Genomic DNA, 17,013 nt, shown 5'->3' on the forward strand with positions numbered 1-17,013 from the left:
AGCCAGTGCTGACATCACATGAAATGTATCGTAGTTCCGAAATAGGTGGTGTCACTTTGATTTTTAATTTTCGTCATTTTCTCACATGAATGGCAAATCCGCCATTACTGAAGCGTAATCTTTCAATCTAGCTGGACTTAATATTTGTCTTTAGTGATCCCTTAAGTTGTTCTTGAGGAATTATCTTTTTCATATGGTTAGGGATTGGTGTTAGCCCCCATTGCTTGTTGTGTCATTGATGTTGGTAGCTGTTCGTTGATTGATTGATTGATTGATTCATTCATTCATTCATATATGAGGTTTAATGCCCTGTAGCAACAACTGGGCTATAAGAGATACCATAGTGGAGGGTTCCGTAATAATCTTTACTGCCTGGGATTCTTAACCTGCACCTATATCTTGGTATGAGAGCTCTTTTGCATTTTGCTCCGATCAGAATGTGGCTGCTGTAGCCAGGAACCAAACACGCTCAGCAGCAGAATGCCACAGCCACTTAGCCACTGTGGCAAGCTATGGTAACTGCGGGGGTCAACAAATTGTACTGTCGTAAATGAAAAGCAGCTATCACCAAGACATCGTAGATGTTGCGGTGCCTGAAACCTCAGGAGAAATGACGTCATCCTAGCTGGCTGAGAGCCTTTACGAAGGGCTCTCTTGTGTGCTCCTGTGTGTCCAGATGACCTGTTCCAGCCAATCAGCTGTGAGGAGCGACAGCGAGGGGACTCGAGCAGCATTGGCTCCTGGAGCTACGTGTCTGCCAACAATGAGAACTCCAAGGACAGCACCAACAACAATAGCAACGGAGCATTGTCTTTGAATGGAGAGCAGGTGGGTCACACTGCGAAATCAGAATTTTATACCATAGCCTTTGCTAGGATAAATGAATTCAATAGTTAAATGAGTGTACCTTAGTCGTGGCTGCATTGTGTGGTGCCCACGTAACTTCTGGCACAATTAAACTCTTGAAGGTGAGGACAAGAATTCACTTTTGAGTAGCGTGGATGCAATGGCAGGCCAACTTGGCATATTGTAGTCATGTATGGACGTGTACAGTTGCTTCGTTTCTTTCGACACGGCCTGTAATTAGCTGGAGTGCCAAGTTCTTGTTCATGTGAGTAGTGGAATAATTTGGCATGTGAAACGAAACCAGCTTTCTGTGTGGACACTCCTTTAGAAATGTCTTGTGGGAAGTTCTTGAATAGTATTGTCTCTGAACACACTCTGAAGGTGTTTGTTGGCCTCGAAAACACTAAGGATGGCAATGTTCAATGCTCCTCCACTCATGTTGATTACGGTAGCACAGGTGCAACTAATGTGTAAGATGGATAGGCCTGTCTTTAAGGCACTGCTGTGCTTAGTGTAGTTAAGAGGCACCAACAATAGAGAGAGCTAGAAACAGGAAAGACAGGGAGGTTAACGAGAAAACAAATTCTGTAGTGATTTTAGATGCGAGAAATGTCTTAGCATTACGTCGCACCTCTTTGAGGTCAATGATTTAAACCACGTTCACCACATTTCAAAGTGATGGTCAGGAGCACACAAAGTGAAGGGGCCTCTTTGAGGAGCGAAGTGAAACTGGCGGTGGTCTGGAGCAGACCACTGTCTCTCCCATTCCCTCTCTACCTCTACCATGTGACCAGCTTCCCACACTTAACACATGCACTTTTTTCCACTTTGGCACTCCTAATGCTAACACATTGAAGGGTCCAACTCCGGTTTGCTACTATGTATGGCAGAAAGGGGAAGAGGGATTTAAAGAGATGGGAAGGGCAAAAAAAGGTTCAGGGGAATGGAATTCAGTGCACAAAAGTCTGAGGCGGCACATGTCGCTATCAAGTCTATCTAACAGGCCTGCAGGAAGCTGGTGTCTTTAGCGCTTAAGCCGGTATTCACCCCTCTATCATTCCAGGCTCCGCCGCCTCCCAACAAGGCGTCACCTGGCCTCCTGGAGCAGGAGAACAATGACTTGGTCAGCCGGCTGGCGGCCCTGCAGGAGGAGAAGTGGATCTTGGAGGAAAAGGTTTGTGCATGCTCACGCTTCTGTGGCAGTACCTTAGTGGGTTGTTTTTGGGAGTGTCAGCCTAATTTGTAGGGCCTTATTCTTCTGCATCATTAGTGTATCAAGAACGTGAGCTAAGGACACCATTTTACTACGTAGCATTGTATGGTGGGTTGGTAGAAAAATTTCATCTGAAGCCAGAAAACCTCTTTCCGAATACAGGGTGAGAGTGCGCAGTTTAAGCCCATTGTGTGTGCATTTGACAGCTGCCATCCGAATACAGTGACAAACAACCCATTGTCTGCGATAACAATAGGCATGCTGGCACAAAACATTCTACGAACCTGTCTGCTTTCGCCATTCCACATATGCCGTACATTGGAAGGAAGCATTAAACCTAGGCCAGAAATGCTTAATCCTGTACTAAATGAGGGCATTCCCACATTCCCAACAGCCTACTGTCAGAGTTAGCGTCTTTGCAATTGTCATCACAGGATGGCTACAGAACAAGTTTTTGGTTCTTTGGTTATATAAGTTAATTCAAAAGAATGTTACATGCTAAGCTAGTGGCAGCAAAGTCGCGTCACATGTCGTCAGTGTTCCGGAGAATCACTTGAATCACAGGACGAACTAGCACGGGCCACCATCCCCTTTGCATTTGTTGCAGAGACGTTCAATAAATGCATCCTGTGTAACGCACAATGGACTGCACGAAGGACAACATGTTGTGGTCCATAAACAGCAATGAAGGGCTGTCTGAGAGTGACGTCGATAGACAGACACTAAATGCAAATAAATTTATATTCTATGAAGATAAACTTGGCTGGTTACAGCTTCTTCTGATTGCCAGAATTGGAGGCATGTTACACTTATTTTGTTAAAAGATTTGGTGTGCCCTAGATCTGGATGCGCATTGTTTTCTACTTTGAACCCATAAAGACTGGGTACTTGATAGATTCAGGTAGAATGGTGTAAGTACTGCCAATTGAAGCAGCCGTGTGTTTGAGCATTTTTTTCTGCCTCTTGTTTATCAACCTGCCAGATAACTTGATCAATTTTGCCTATCGTGTCAAAGTTGAATTAACTGAAGTTGACTGTGCAAACATTCTAAAAATTTTGGCTTCAAAAGCAAATCGAATATCAAGCATTTCCTTAAAAATTCAACAAAAGAACACACAACTTCATTGCAAGAACATCATAGTTCTCTAACTAAATATTTAGCTTAAATTGTTGTAACAAACCTCCAGATATACTAAGGCAGAAACATGTTTGATCAAGTAACTAAAATATTCAGAAAAAAAAAATGCTGTTCTATGTGTTACCTCTGAAAATGATGCCTCCTAGATTAGATCAGTATGGTATTTCACCCATGGAGATGGGTAAACAACAAACATTTGAGGTTGCCTTACAGTGTGCTTCTTCCAAACCGATAGATACTGCCAATTGGGCTCATGTTGTATACTATTTGGTCACAGACGAATATTGTGCCATTTTGACCATCGAATTCTCTAATACGACTCAAGTAACAAAGACCATTCAATTCATATTCAAAATTTTGAATGTGTGCACAGCCCTAATTATATATTTGGGCTTGCACCTTCTCCTAGCTGTTCCCCTGAGACTTTGGAGACCTTTTGTGAATTCAGGACTAGCAAAGAGAGAGAGAATGCTACAGTTTAAATCTGTTTGAGAGTGCCATTGCTTAAATAGCTGCCATTGTTTTTGCCTTTGTCGTGGAATTGGCAGCAGTAACTCTCCTCTCCCTGAGGGTAGAGTGCCCAAGTGTACCGATTCCCGCCTTTCACATTGTTTCTGTGGCTTGGGGCTCTGCTTCTGAGCATGAGCTCATTCGGTTAAATTGCCGACTGCGGTGGCTGCATTCTGATGGAGGTGGAATGCGAAAGCATTCAAGCCCTTAGATTTAAGTGCATGTTAAAGATTCCCAGGTGGTCAGAATTAAGCTGGAGTCCCTCGCTTCAACATCTCTCATAACCTTCGTGTTGCTTTGGGATATTAAATGCTACAATTTCATTTGAGTTTTAAAACTTTAATTTTGCACATGCAGCTGTTAGCTTCACCTTAAGGTTGTTTTGAAGGTGCTTTTGGCAGCTCTTATGCCTGGAGAAGTGTGAGGCTACACGTATATTGAAAAGCATTTTTTTTTTTTTTTTTGGTTTTCACCAAAAGTCAACATTTAGTCAAGTTGGAGAGATAAGTTACTGCTCCAATATGTCAAAATCAGAAATTTCATGAAAAACTGACAAACATGGTACAGGGTTGGTGCCACCTTTGTAAAATATGCATGAAGCTCCCTGGGATGCCTTATGTTGTGTTTATAATTTTCTAACAGTAGTAGTCAACCATTCGGAATAGCAAAAAAATTACATTGCATTAAAGCTTGCAAGAAAATGTGGCCTGGCCAGTTTTATAGCACTTTCATTCAGAATAACTGTCTGATGCTTTCTCTTCACTCTGCTGTGCTAGCACTACTTTTTTGCGCAATAGTAGCGCCATATATGTGTGGCCTTCCAACTAGTGTAAGCCGGTAGCACCCTTCAGAGCATGACCTCCGAGATTGCTGAAAACAGGCAGGGTTCCTGCATTACACCCACGTTCAAGTGACGTGTCTCCAGCCGTTTTCTCAAGCACTTTATATTGAGAGGCAGGCTTGCTGGTCTCTTGGCACAAAACAGTTGCTGGAAGATTTTTGCCATTTTAAAGGGACCCTAAAGAGGCGAATAACTTGAGCTGTAATAAATTACCTTTCTACGATATTGTTCGATTGTATGGGCTTATTTATACAAGGAAAAAGATATGCGGAAAGCAACTGCAGTGCACAGCTGAGCTCACACACTCCCTCTACTTGTTCTTTCTCTGGCTCTGCCGCGCACTGATGCGACAATATCAGAAAGATCACTCTTACCATGAGAAAAGGTCTTCGTAAGCAAGAAAAGATTCAGAAACAAAAGATGGGCGGCGACGCCTGCTTGAAGTTTCTGCATCAGCTCGCTGTGACACCATAGATTTTGACGGTCTCTGCTCGGTCCAAGTTTAGTTTTTATTGGTAAAGATTGACTACATTGTATTTTAAAGAAGTTTTAAGAACTGAACCACAGCGGCCTATATATGAAAAAAATATTTCGAAATCTGAGACTGATGCACTGGCCCTGTGTTTTTGGTGCAAAAATTCAAAAATGCCACTTTTTACCTTTATTTTCTCTTCTAATAATCAACTTATTACTATGAATCTAAAGAAAAGGAGTTATGAAAAAAGACTTTATCAGTCTAATCAGATTTAGGGTTTTTTTCTTTTTTTTTAGATAAACCACCTTGAAGTGAGCAATTCCTCCATGGCTGATGATTTGGTCAACAAGACAGCCATCATCCAGTACTACTGCATGGACAGCAAATATGGTGAGTACCCGCTAGCAACCCTAATTGGCAGCCCAAACCACCGCTAGTACATTGAGCTGCAGAATGCCATGACATTACCGCTTAAACCTCTGGCTGTTATGAAGTTTGTTATGGAGTTTATGTCATCTAATGTGTAATATAGAGGAGGAAGTCCCGAAATTAAAAAATTTGGTCGCAATACTTATGCTTGTGTTGGTGTCCATTGATTATTTATTTATTTATTTATTTATTTACAAATACCTCACAGGCTCCACATAGGAGTATTATGTGAGGGGGACAGATGAGGGGAGATGTCCTTACTTTTCAAATAATTGAAAATTGATATTTTTCTGGACAGGCAGAAATAAAAAAAAAACATGTTCTGTACTTAAGGAATGAAACGTACCAGGGATGTATAACACCTCTTAAATGTAATTACACGAGAGGATGATGTCACACCACTATGCATCTTGTCGCTAATGCTGGTATGGACTTTTATCGAAGCATAGGAGGCAATGTTATGATGATGTAATAAGAACAGAAGATGGCAGAAACAAAAGTATATCTATTAGTTAGCCCTAAATTGACGTGTTTCAGTCCCTGCATATACTACAGTGCAGCATATGTCTTGTGTACTGAGGCTTGTTCAAGTGGCAAAATTTGTTTTTTTGCTCGTGTCATCACTTATGGGCCAACCATGTTGACCCAAAGAACTGATCTTGCTCTTTGCTGGAACAAAGCAACTGTTATTTTCTATCAAAACTGTCCATATTGACCGCCACTGCTTCGTGCCATAGGTGTTTGTGTCATGATGGCACTCGATTCTGTTTGGAAAGTCCTGTTGCCAGATGCAGTATTATGCTAAGTAGATTGCCTTACAAAACACTCATGAGGCATAGGAGGCATCATTCTGCCTACTGCACTATACTGTTACACAAAGGACAAAATAAATGAAACTGACACACGTGTGCAACATGTGGGTCAGGAGGCAACTGAGCGAGCCAGAGTGAGTGATGTCCTACTCTATGTCCTGTTGTGATGTCCTGCTCCCATGTGACCACCTTCTGCATCAGAATGTCAGGATGCTGTCAAAACAAAAGCAAAACTGACTAGACTATAAAAAACCTATTACAGTAGAACCCCCTTGATACGTTTTTCACGGGACCGTAAAAAAAACCGTAAGAGGCGGGAAACGCAAGAGCCAAGAATAGGAAAAATAGAGAAATGAGGGTAGTGTTGAACTGCACACAATGTTATTTTAATTCTTACGTGTGAAAAAAAGTCGTAGTTTCGCCCGAAAGCCGAAGCATCGATTGCAATAGCAAATTAGTAGACAGCTATACAATGTAAGGATAGTAGTTTTATTGTCCGTATAAACTTGTAAACATTTGCTTATTAACTATGTATATTAACAAGCATGGTGTCAGCGCCGACAGACAAACATCACACTCGATGAGCGCGGACACATGCTGTCAAACGCTGGCGTGAGGAAGTGCCGCTGCTGCAGCGAGCGAAGTGACCTTCATGCTCTTTATTGCTTCAACGCAAACTGAGCGCCGATAACACACAACACGCACAAAGCTACGAGCCGCTGACGCACCTACACTGCCTAGACTCTGCCCCCAACACAGATCGTTTTCAAGATACGGCCCGTGCGCCGCCGCACAGTACGCAGTTGATGCTAGAGTACAACGCCGCTCGCTATCCCTCCCTCCCCCTCCCCCCTCGCTCCCTCGCCGGCGCCTCAAGCGCAACGGAAAAAGGCGCGCTCCCTCCCTGCTTTTCTTTCTTGCGCGCGCAAGATTTAGACGCGGTCATCGGCTCCCCTCGCACGCTTTCACTCGCACATACAGCATGCGGCGCACAGTGACTGCGTTATTGCCCTTGGACTTTATACAGAGCATCTATGTGTCAAAACCGATTTTACAGCCACAACGCGTCATAGAAACCATCTTTAGATAGCGAACGGATGTCAAAGGCCATGCTTTTGCTGGCGGAAAACGAAAATACGTCATAGGTGTCGCACCCGGCACTTTGGGCAGCCAATGCCATCGTTAAGCCACCAAGCCAAGCGACATGAAAAGTCAAAATGGCCGCTCGGGCCGGCGCGGGGCGGCAGTTCGCAATGTATGATGCGGGAACGGTCCCACAGTTGCGACGCAACAGCGGGGTTACCAATGCATATGGTTCTATGGGAGATGTGCCGGGACCGACCTAAAACGACGTAATAGCCGGGAAAACGCAGTGCCCGGGAACGTAACAGCGGGGTTCTACTGTATATTAAATAATCCGGCGCTCTGAGGCATGCCAATATTTTCCCTAGTACTTTAAGGTCCGGGCCTCCATTAAAATGCAAGTAATGAAGAGTCGAAAGTATCATGTCAGTATCCTTTAACCAATGTAGACATTACAATGCGTTCCTCTCCTTGCACATTGTCAAAGAGCCAACCTCCGGTAGCCACCACCCGTCGTCCACAGAGAAGCTGACCGTCAAGCGACTAGTGGACTTCATCAAAGACAAAGGGGATGAGAACCTCAAAGAGATAAACCGGCGCATGCAGCGAATGCTTGAGGAGACGCTGACCAAGAACATGCATTTGCAGAAGGTGGGTTTGTAGCATGTCGCCACTTGGCACCAGGCCTGGTGCAATCCTTGCACAAACTGCAGTCTAGCTATTTATTTATTAATTTTCCCTCTGGGTCTGCAAATTACAGAGCACAGTGGCATATTACAAAGCGAGAATTGTGAAAAAGCAATTTCTAGAAAAAAAAAAACAGGGAACAATCAACACACTCGTACAATAAAGTGCAGCTGGAATGAAGTAATTAAGAAATTATGCCAGTTCCACGCTTGTCAAATCTGGTAAAACGGCGGAGCTCTGCAAGCGTGGATGTATAGTGTAGTGGGTATGACGCTTGCCTTCGGACTGTGAGTACCAGGATGAAATCCCGCCTCTCTCTCTCTCTATGTATATGTATGTATATATATATATATATATATATATATATATATATATATATATATATATATATATATCTGTGTTTCTCTATTTTTCTCTATCTTTATTTCTTTCTCTCTGTGTCTGTCTCTTTCTCTCGCCCATAGCAAGTTGTGTTACAATAATCGGTACAATGCAATCATATGGTTTCCATAAATGTCATGTTCCGCAAGCGTGGGTGTATAGCCTAGTGGTTATGACGCTCGCCTTCAGACCGTGGGTACCCGGGTTCGAATCCCGCCTCGCCAAGAAAGTTTATTATATTTATTTATTTATTTCTCTCGCTCTCTGTTTGTCTCGCTTTCTTTCTCTGCACCTCCTTTCCTCATTTCACACTCTCTCCACTTCGCTTGAAACTGCGACCACCATCGCTCTGTAGGGATCAACCTCGACCTTAAAAAACACAAGCATATCAGTACCATATGCAAAATCCAGAAGAAAACAAGCAAGCAATCTGTCATTGCAGGTTTTTGCAGCAATGTAGGTTATTAAAAAATAAAATTTGTGTGTCCATGATAAGAGCAGCTGCATCTGGAAGCTGATCCCTCTCAGAGCTAATTCTAGGTTAAAAACATAATTGACAGGTTCACCTCAATGCAACGTGTTGTGCAATGACTTGACTCATATTTTATGCGTCTGCAAGCGCTATGCTGCCTCAAGAGCTACTCTGAAATCTGCTTCAAATATACGTGGCAGCTCCTTTCAGTTGCGCAGTGTACTTGGAACTTGGAGCAGTGCTGGTTGTGCTTTCTGCACAACAAAGGCACTCTTGGCTTTTCTGACCAGACACTCTGGTTTCTTGTAATTCTGTGTTAGGCATGTGTATGTTGTGTGTGTGTGTGTGTGTAGTATGTATGAATGCATCATTTCATTTGTCATCCTCTTCATCTGGAGTGGTATGCCAGGCTTGTGGCCAGGCAAACGTCTCCAGGATCCATTAAAGGATGTTTATCTCTCTTTCTCTGCAGTATTTATCTTTTGCCTTGCCAACTATGTGATCCTTTTATTAACAGCGAAGCTGTTTAAGCCAGCCGTAACTTGTGGTTCGTATCAAGAAACTATCATCATCAGCAATGAAGAAAGAAATAGGAAGATAAACTTTCTTGCCGTGGCGGGATTCGAACCCGTGTACCCAAGGTCCCAAGGCGAGCGTCGTAACCACTAAGCTATACAGCCACGCTTGCAGAACATGCATTTATGCGAACCATATGACTGCGTTCGAGCGTCGTCGTCTTCGTCCACAGCTGGCGCGTTCGCATGCGCTCGTGTCTGCGAGGTGAAGAAGAGGTTTTACGCGCTATGCTCGGGAGAGAGATAAAGAAAATGAGAGCGAGAGAGAGAGAGAGACGCATTCACGGAGCGAGTCTGCTGGAACGGGTTGTTGGCATTGCAACGCGGTGGAATGCGGTGTCGGTGTTGCAAGCTGCGCTATGCAACGTGCAGTGATGGCCATAAGTCCGAGAGAGATAGAGACACGCATTCACGGAGCGGGTCTGCTGGAACGCGTTGTCGGCATTGGAGCGCGGTGTCGATGTTGGAAGCTTCGCTATGCAACGCGCAGTGAGCCTACTGCATGCATGAAGAGGATGCTGGTGCGCAGATTCTACAGAGCTTGATGAAGTAGGACTGTGAAGAACTTGCCGTGAGTCCGTCTTGCGAGGCCAGGAAATATCTCGTGACAGTGGTGTTGCGCATGCGCCAACGTGCTATGTAAGCCATCAAGATGCAATCAATCGGCCAGTTTCGCTGTGTCTTGAGCTTTGCTTGGCGTAGTGCAAGCTTTCGCCTTTTTAATGTAGGCCAGACATAGCTCAAGGCAGTGATGACAAACAATAAGGATTAGTACATGTTAGACTTCAACTCCTTTCATGCCATGCCATTAGTACCAGAATTGTGACCCAAATTGACCAGATTTTTTCACTGCAGAACCTTTTATGAAAAACAATTTTGAGAATATTCTAGGGATTTGTTTATACAAAATCTCAACCATTTATTGAAAAGTGAAGCTTAACAGCACTGCACAAGAAAGTGAAAAAAAAAAAAAAATAAAACAATAAATACTGTCTGCATAGAAGTGAAAATTGCAAAAAAAAAAAAAAATGAAAAGTATCGTTGGTGAGCTGAGCTCGTCCTTGGACATTTTAACCAGAAGTGCAGACAGACCCGGCTTGTCCATGGCCTGAAAGGGGTTAAAATGGGATTTCTTGCAGCATGTTACATGACTTGGGCTATGGGCTGCAATGTTTACAATATTTGAACACTGCATCGTCGGGCTGTTTCATTTCACTAGCCTCGCTAACCGTTCTGTGTCTATCAAGAGACTGGTGGAGGTGAGGGTAAAGGAGGGAGACAAGGATGACTGCTTGAAAGAGGATGGTAGCAATAAATTTAACTTAATTTTGAATCAAGACTTGCCCAGCACGGTGGCTCAGTGGCTATGGGAATTTGCTGCTGAGCACAAGGTCATGAGTCTAGTTCCCATTCTGCTGCAGCCACATTCAAAGGGTGGTGGAATTCAATGCACCAGTGTGCCAAGAATGAGATGTCAGAACATTGGACATTCAAAATTAATCCGGAGTCCTCCACTGCGGCGTCTCTCATAATCGACACTTGCGACAAAACATAAAAATCCATTCAATCATCCATTCAGTGAATGAATGAATGAATGAATCAATCAATCCCATTCTTTTACTGTGCCTTCCTTGAAAGCTGCTGGAAAAAGATAATATGTGGGCAGTGGCGCACCGACAGGGGGGGGGGGGGGTTCGGGGGTTGTAACCCCCCCCCTGAGGCTGACTTAACCCCCCCCCCCCCCTTTTGTTTAACCCCTTTTCTTTCCTTGCGCATTTGAGTACTGCAACTAAGATATAAGACGCGCAATCGTCTGCACACTCGTAAAAAGCGCATTTTTTGACAATTTCCCGTGAAGAAATTGAAATTAGTGCTGTTTAGATGGTGTTGGCAAACTGTCAACCCCCCCTGGCAGAGATTCTGGGTGCGCTACTGTATGTGGCGCACCAATGTATTTTGTTGCCAATTTTGGGGACAAAATACCTTGAAACTGGTTCTAGTCTCACAGTTAATAAGCGGACATGCCTTAACCACTGAACATCTTCAATTTCGCAATTGCTGTATGTGCTCTAATGTAACAAATAAAAGGCCAATTAGCTTTGCTAAATTAGCTTATTGGCCATTATCCCACTGTTGCTGATGTATACCACAGCCATGAATTTTGGCCAGCAGAAATGACAGTTTTATCTTGAACACCCATTTTCTCACAACTAGAGACATTTGTTTCTGAAACATATGCGTTTGCTTGATTAAGTGGACTTGCTTTTGCACTTGTGTCAGTCTGTAGTCCCAAGTTGTGGGCAGCCAGTAGAATTGCACCAGGGCATGCTTGCCTATGCAATAAACAATAATTCTGCACTGTTAGGCTGTTGACACAACTTATTTCTGGGTGGTGTCACTAGGACATTTGATTGAGCAGGTTTGAGGGAACACCTTGTTAATTTCTCCTTCTCTCCCCATCGCAGGACTTGGAGGTCATTTCTCAAGAGTTGCACAAGCTGAGGCAAGCCGGCGGGCTGGCGGAGGCCACCCTCTGAACTTTTATTCAAGCCCCTGTTTTGAAGGCCATAATCAAAACAGTGACCTTATACATAGTGTTAATGGTTTTTGTAAATAAGCTTTGTAAACATGTCAGCTCTTTAATAACTGATGCAGGAATAGAATCCCTCTCCCTTCCCTTTTTTTTTTAATAAGGCGAAGAGGTGTGAAGATCGCAAGAGTCAGGTAAAGAGACCCTGGAGGTAGCACATGCAGTTGATAATGATAATACTGCACATTTCAAAGCAGGCCCCTTCTTGTTGGCAGTGTGATTTCTGTATCTGTTTTTAATTTAGCAAGGTTCTTACATGCATTCTTATGCTTTTTCCAGGCACCTAGAAGGCTTCCATGACAGAAATAACATGTATAGTCGGCCAAGAAAGGTTACGGGACACAGGTTCCATGACAAATGCGAATTTTTGCTCTGCTAGGGCATGGCCTTTGTAATTTAATGGATGACTGTGGAGATCACAAACCATACTACAGAATGAAATTTTGAAGTTATGGTTATGTGCCCAAGATTAGTGGGAATTCTGATTTTTCGCAAATCCCATGCCCTGTAAATGTTTGTGGCCTACTGTACTTCCTGTGTATTGTAAAAGTATCTTTTGCCTGGATCCTGCTGAAGGAACTTGTTATAGAAGAACATGGTGCATTCTTTGTAGCTTGTGTCAGAGATATCGTGGTTTTTAAGTTTGTGTCTTTTCTCTGATTTGGACCTTGATGGCCAAACGTAGAAGAAAGCAAAAGTGCTGGATGTTGCGATATGTATAATATTGTAGTAATTCTTTGGTGTGGGAGCTTTTGAAACTGTTGCACAGTACAGTCCTTGTTAATTGCTGAATGACGTTGCACAACCTGGTCTTGCATTTGATAGTATGAGCTTATCTCGGGCTATCAGCATGCAAAATATTTTGCTTCTTCAGGCACCTGGGCTTAAGTCGTGTACTAGTAGCACTTAAATTTGGCACATTGTCTTCCATACACACAGCTTCTGTAATCTTGCTGCTTATAGCCATGGTTCATTTATTCCAATGCCGATTCCTGGGCTTTTGCTTGAAACAGGCTGTGCACATTTCAAGCTTTAGTCCAAAGCATGAGAGCCCTACTAGGTCTGGATGGCTGCAAGGGTTTGATGATCTAGCTCCACTGCAACACTGTAAGTGCTTCCGGTGACCAGCAAATGAGTACGCCTTCAGCAGTTGAAGGTTCACTATCTCACTGTTGACTCTTTTAATCAAGCATGGACTTACTAGGGCATTTAGTAGAGGCATATACAGCATATTTCTGTTCATTCGACTCCGTTTTATTTGATTTTTTGGTTCATTTGATCCCTATTGAAGGTCCCGGCCGGTGCCCATGCATTTATATGGGGTCAAACTTTATTTATTTCGATCCAAATATTTGCCTTTGCCGGATAATTTGAACTTGACCAGTCATCATTCACCTGCCTGACACCTGTGTTGACCCCAGTGGCAACCCCTTTCCTGGCAGTATCTGTCTTGGCAGAGTTTAGGGGACAGTGAATGCATTGAACGTACATCTTCCATCGAAAACGTCAATTTTCCGGCCTGCCATGGAAAGATTTTCAAGCAATAACAGTAGCTCACAATGCCTAATTACGGTATTTACCGGATTCCAACGCGCGCCTATTTTTTCCCCCCAAGAAAACCAAGCCAAAAACCACAATTGTGGCGTTCCGATGCTTTGCCGCTTAACACGGCTATAGTGCGGCAAAACTAACTTTAAAAACTGTGCGGCGAAGCTGATTTTAAGAAATCGGCCGCTACTGTACAACACATCTTAGACCCTTGCCCCCCCTTTTTTTTTGTTTCTAAAAAATCGGGTACGCGTTAGGTTTATGCTTTGTTTATGAGCTTCATTGTTATCTTTACGTTGCTTTAGACGCATAGAAAGCGGCCATGCGTTTGATACAGAGGCGTTTTAGAATCGGGCAAATACTGCCAACTGAATCAATGGTGTGTTTTGAAATTTTTTCTGCATCCTGTGTAATTCGACCAACCAGATGATTCGATTTGTCTCGTTGGTCCCGTCAGGGTCAAATTAATGGTAGTCGACTGTATAGTTAAACCTCATTATAATGAAGATGCATTGGACACGAAAATATCATATTTGATATTCACTATAATATATTCGTTACACATTTATATTGGCAAGAAACATGTTATATTTGTTATATCGTGTTTGTTGTACATCATATTCAGCACCTGAAACAGAAGATGATTTCACCTTGAAGGAATGCAACATTTCCTGTGCATAGTGCGGTTCATTCAAGTTTGGCAGATGCTTTTCTTGCTGTACGGTTGACTAAAAAGAGAATATATGGAGAGATGCCAAGCATCAGCTTTTGGCAGCATTCTTTAGCAGTATTGTTGACTGCATATAGTGTTGGATGTACTAATGCTTTTCTGGTCCTGTGCTTGACTAGCAAGTGAAGTGGTCATATCTGAAAGATTTGTTTCAAGGATGCTCTATTTAATTAGCTGCAATGAACCTCGGGTTTTTTTTTTTTTGTTTTTTTTTTAAAAGATTGGTGTGGTGAAGATGTTTCTATATCTTAGCGCGATGAGTATTAGGGAGCTTCACTCAATCATATTTGAAATTGGTACTGCAAGCATGCCTCTGCACTCTTTGTTTCTTCCTATGCACATTTTGTACAGTGAACTATTTCTTTTTGTCTTTGTGGCTATCATGTTTCAGGGTTTACACCCATAACATGCAGCTATATTTTGTACATAATTGTCTTCTGCGCAGGCGTCGAAACCTCAAAACATATAAATGGTGACTTTATTTTGTGCGATATTTGGTGCACTTCTTGTGCGGGGAAGTTTTTTGTACGTATGTGTACACTACCTAGCAAGTGCAACAGTCGCTGCTATCCCTTCTGTAAATATGCGGCTGTGCTCCAGCCTTTCGCAACATTCAGTGCTGGTCACAGTTGTATGGCGTGCGCAGTCTCTGTGCATAGATTGTGTATGACAAGAAAAATAAACTAATCTATTTCAAAGAAATGCACCTGAGGCTTGTGTGTAAATGTGTCCTGGTTTGGCTGACACAGATTGGTGGCCAGGGTAGTTGCTTTATCATTATATTGTGGCATTTATTATAAATTATACAGACACTCGAGATCCATTTACTCTGTTGGTGCGGTTGCTGTGCTGTCACAGGGTGCACCAGGTGCTTGTGCAGTCCATGCACCCGCTGTTGGAGGTCACGTGGTCTGTTTTAGACAAGTATGCGAAGTAAGACTTGTAGTTTTATTGGCCGTGTTAATTGCAGTAAACATTCGCTTACGAATTAAATTAACCATGTTGTAATGTGCGCACAGACAAACGTGAACAGATCTGACTTGATGACCGCGGACACTCCCTGTCATAACGCTGGTGTGGTGAAGAACGACAGCAGCCGCGAGCGAATTCCCCTTCATGTTGCCTCTCGCTTCAATGCGTCTCCAAAACTTGAGGTTACGTGACCTTCAACACTAGGCGTGCGTGAACACTGTGCACATGAAGCCACCAGTCATGTGGGCTCGCATTACTTTCAAGATTGGGCTAGTGCTGCCACGCTCAGCCACGCCTTGGCCAGCCACGGCAGGGCTAGAAGAAGAAATTCACACTCCCCTGCCCCTCCCTACCCACACGCTGCTCGTTTTTTGCATGTGCGAGAAGACGGTGCGCATCAAGCCGCCATCCTTCGTGACTTACCCTCGCACCCACAGCATAGGGCGCGCGGGTGCGATCTTATCGCACTTGGACTTCACACGAAGCCTCACAGTGACGAATACGGCGAAAATTCGTCCGGAGTGTGTATAAAAATGCTATTTCAAAGAAAAGTTACCGTGAAAAGAGGCTTGCCAAGCCAGGAAAGACTCGAAAACGAAAGACGGATGGTGACTGGCGACGCTACCTTGAAGTCCCTGCACTGGCTTAGTGTGACGCCATGGATTTCGAAGGTGTTTTAATTCCCGGGCCTGGTTAATTTTCTCTCTGTAAAGATCGACTGCATTGTATTTTGAGAGAGCCAAACAGTGAGCTTGGCAAGTTTTAACCTTCGCTGAGTCACAAGGGCCCAAATACGGGGGTAGGAAAACACTAAATTGTGACGTCGCACTGACACAGCGGCGCTCTGATTCGGCGCGAAACTTGAAATTTTACCTCCATTTTGGCTTCTAATAAGCTAATACTAAGCTATATGACTGAACTAGCGTAGTAGCAGCTCACGCATGCAATAACGCCAGATCTCCTTCCAGTAGGCATCGCACAGAACGCTGGGTCGTACGTGGCATACTTCGCGATCGCCCGCTTCACCGTCGCGTAGCGGATGGGCTGAGAGTAAAATGGGCGTCTTGCGCGAGGAGCCGACCAGGGAATGACGGCAAGTTCAAAAACTGCGCTCGTTATACCCGACGACTGGCCTGCTGCCCTTCTCCAGCTATTATTATCCTTTCTTACTCGGGACGCTGCTCAAAGGCAACTCGTTTTCGCTGTTTTGAGAGCGCCCGTGGGTGCAAAATTACCCAGATCCGGCGCGGCCTGCAAAAAAAAAAAAAAAAAAAAAAAGAACCACACGCGCGCGCACGCACGCACGCACGCACACACACACACACACACACACACACACACACACACACACACACACACACACACACACACACACACACACACACACACACACACACCACACACACACACACACACACACACACACACACACACACACGCACGCACGCACGCACGCACGCACACACGAAAGGTCGCTTTGCTTGGAGAAACTGCCGTTTGGAGTGGGAGGCCTCATAACAAAGCACTTTGCGCATCGCACACGCCCCGTTATCTGCGAAACGCGGGCGCACCTACTTATTGTTTTCGAGTTTGGGCCAAGCGCTGACTGCTTAAGATTCCGGCATTTGCATAATTGCGGCTAAGAGTTCATTATAACCTAGCGGTGGCAAACTTTGACGTTTGCAGAGAAGGCAAAAATGAAGTTGCTTGC

General features: G+C 43.9%; 1 protein-coding gene across 1 annotated transcript in view; it reads left to right on the forward strand.

The window, feature by feature from the left end:
* Positions 1–15,036, forward strand: part of LOC119460665 (GRIP1-associated protein 1) — a 37,955-nt gene extending 22,919 nt beyond the window's left edge. The window contains exons 18-22 of the mRNA XM_037721703.2: positions 677–828; positions 1,910–2,020; positions 5,320–5,413; positions 7,835–7,998; positions 11,928–15,036. Of these exons, the coding sequence (XP_037577631.1) occupies positions 677–828; positions 1,910–2,020; positions 5,320–5,413; positions 7,835–7,998; positions 11,928–11,999 (593 nt within the window). The 3' untranslated portion in view covers positions 12,000–15,036. The remainder of the gene's footprint in view (positions 1–676; positions 829–1,909; positions 2,021–5,319; positions 5,414–7,834; positions 7,999–11,927) is intronic.
* Positions 15,037–17,013: the final 1,977 nt, after the last annotated feature.

Source organism: Dermacentor silvarum, chromosome 8 (assembly GCF_013339745.2).
Source record: "Dermacentor silvarum isolate Dsil-2018 chromosome 8, BIME_Dsil_1.4, whole genome shotgun sequence".
In the NCBI taxonomy this organism is placed as follows: Eukaryota; Metazoa; Arthropoda; class Arachnida; order Ixodida; family Ixodidae; genus Dermacentor; species Dermacentor silvarum.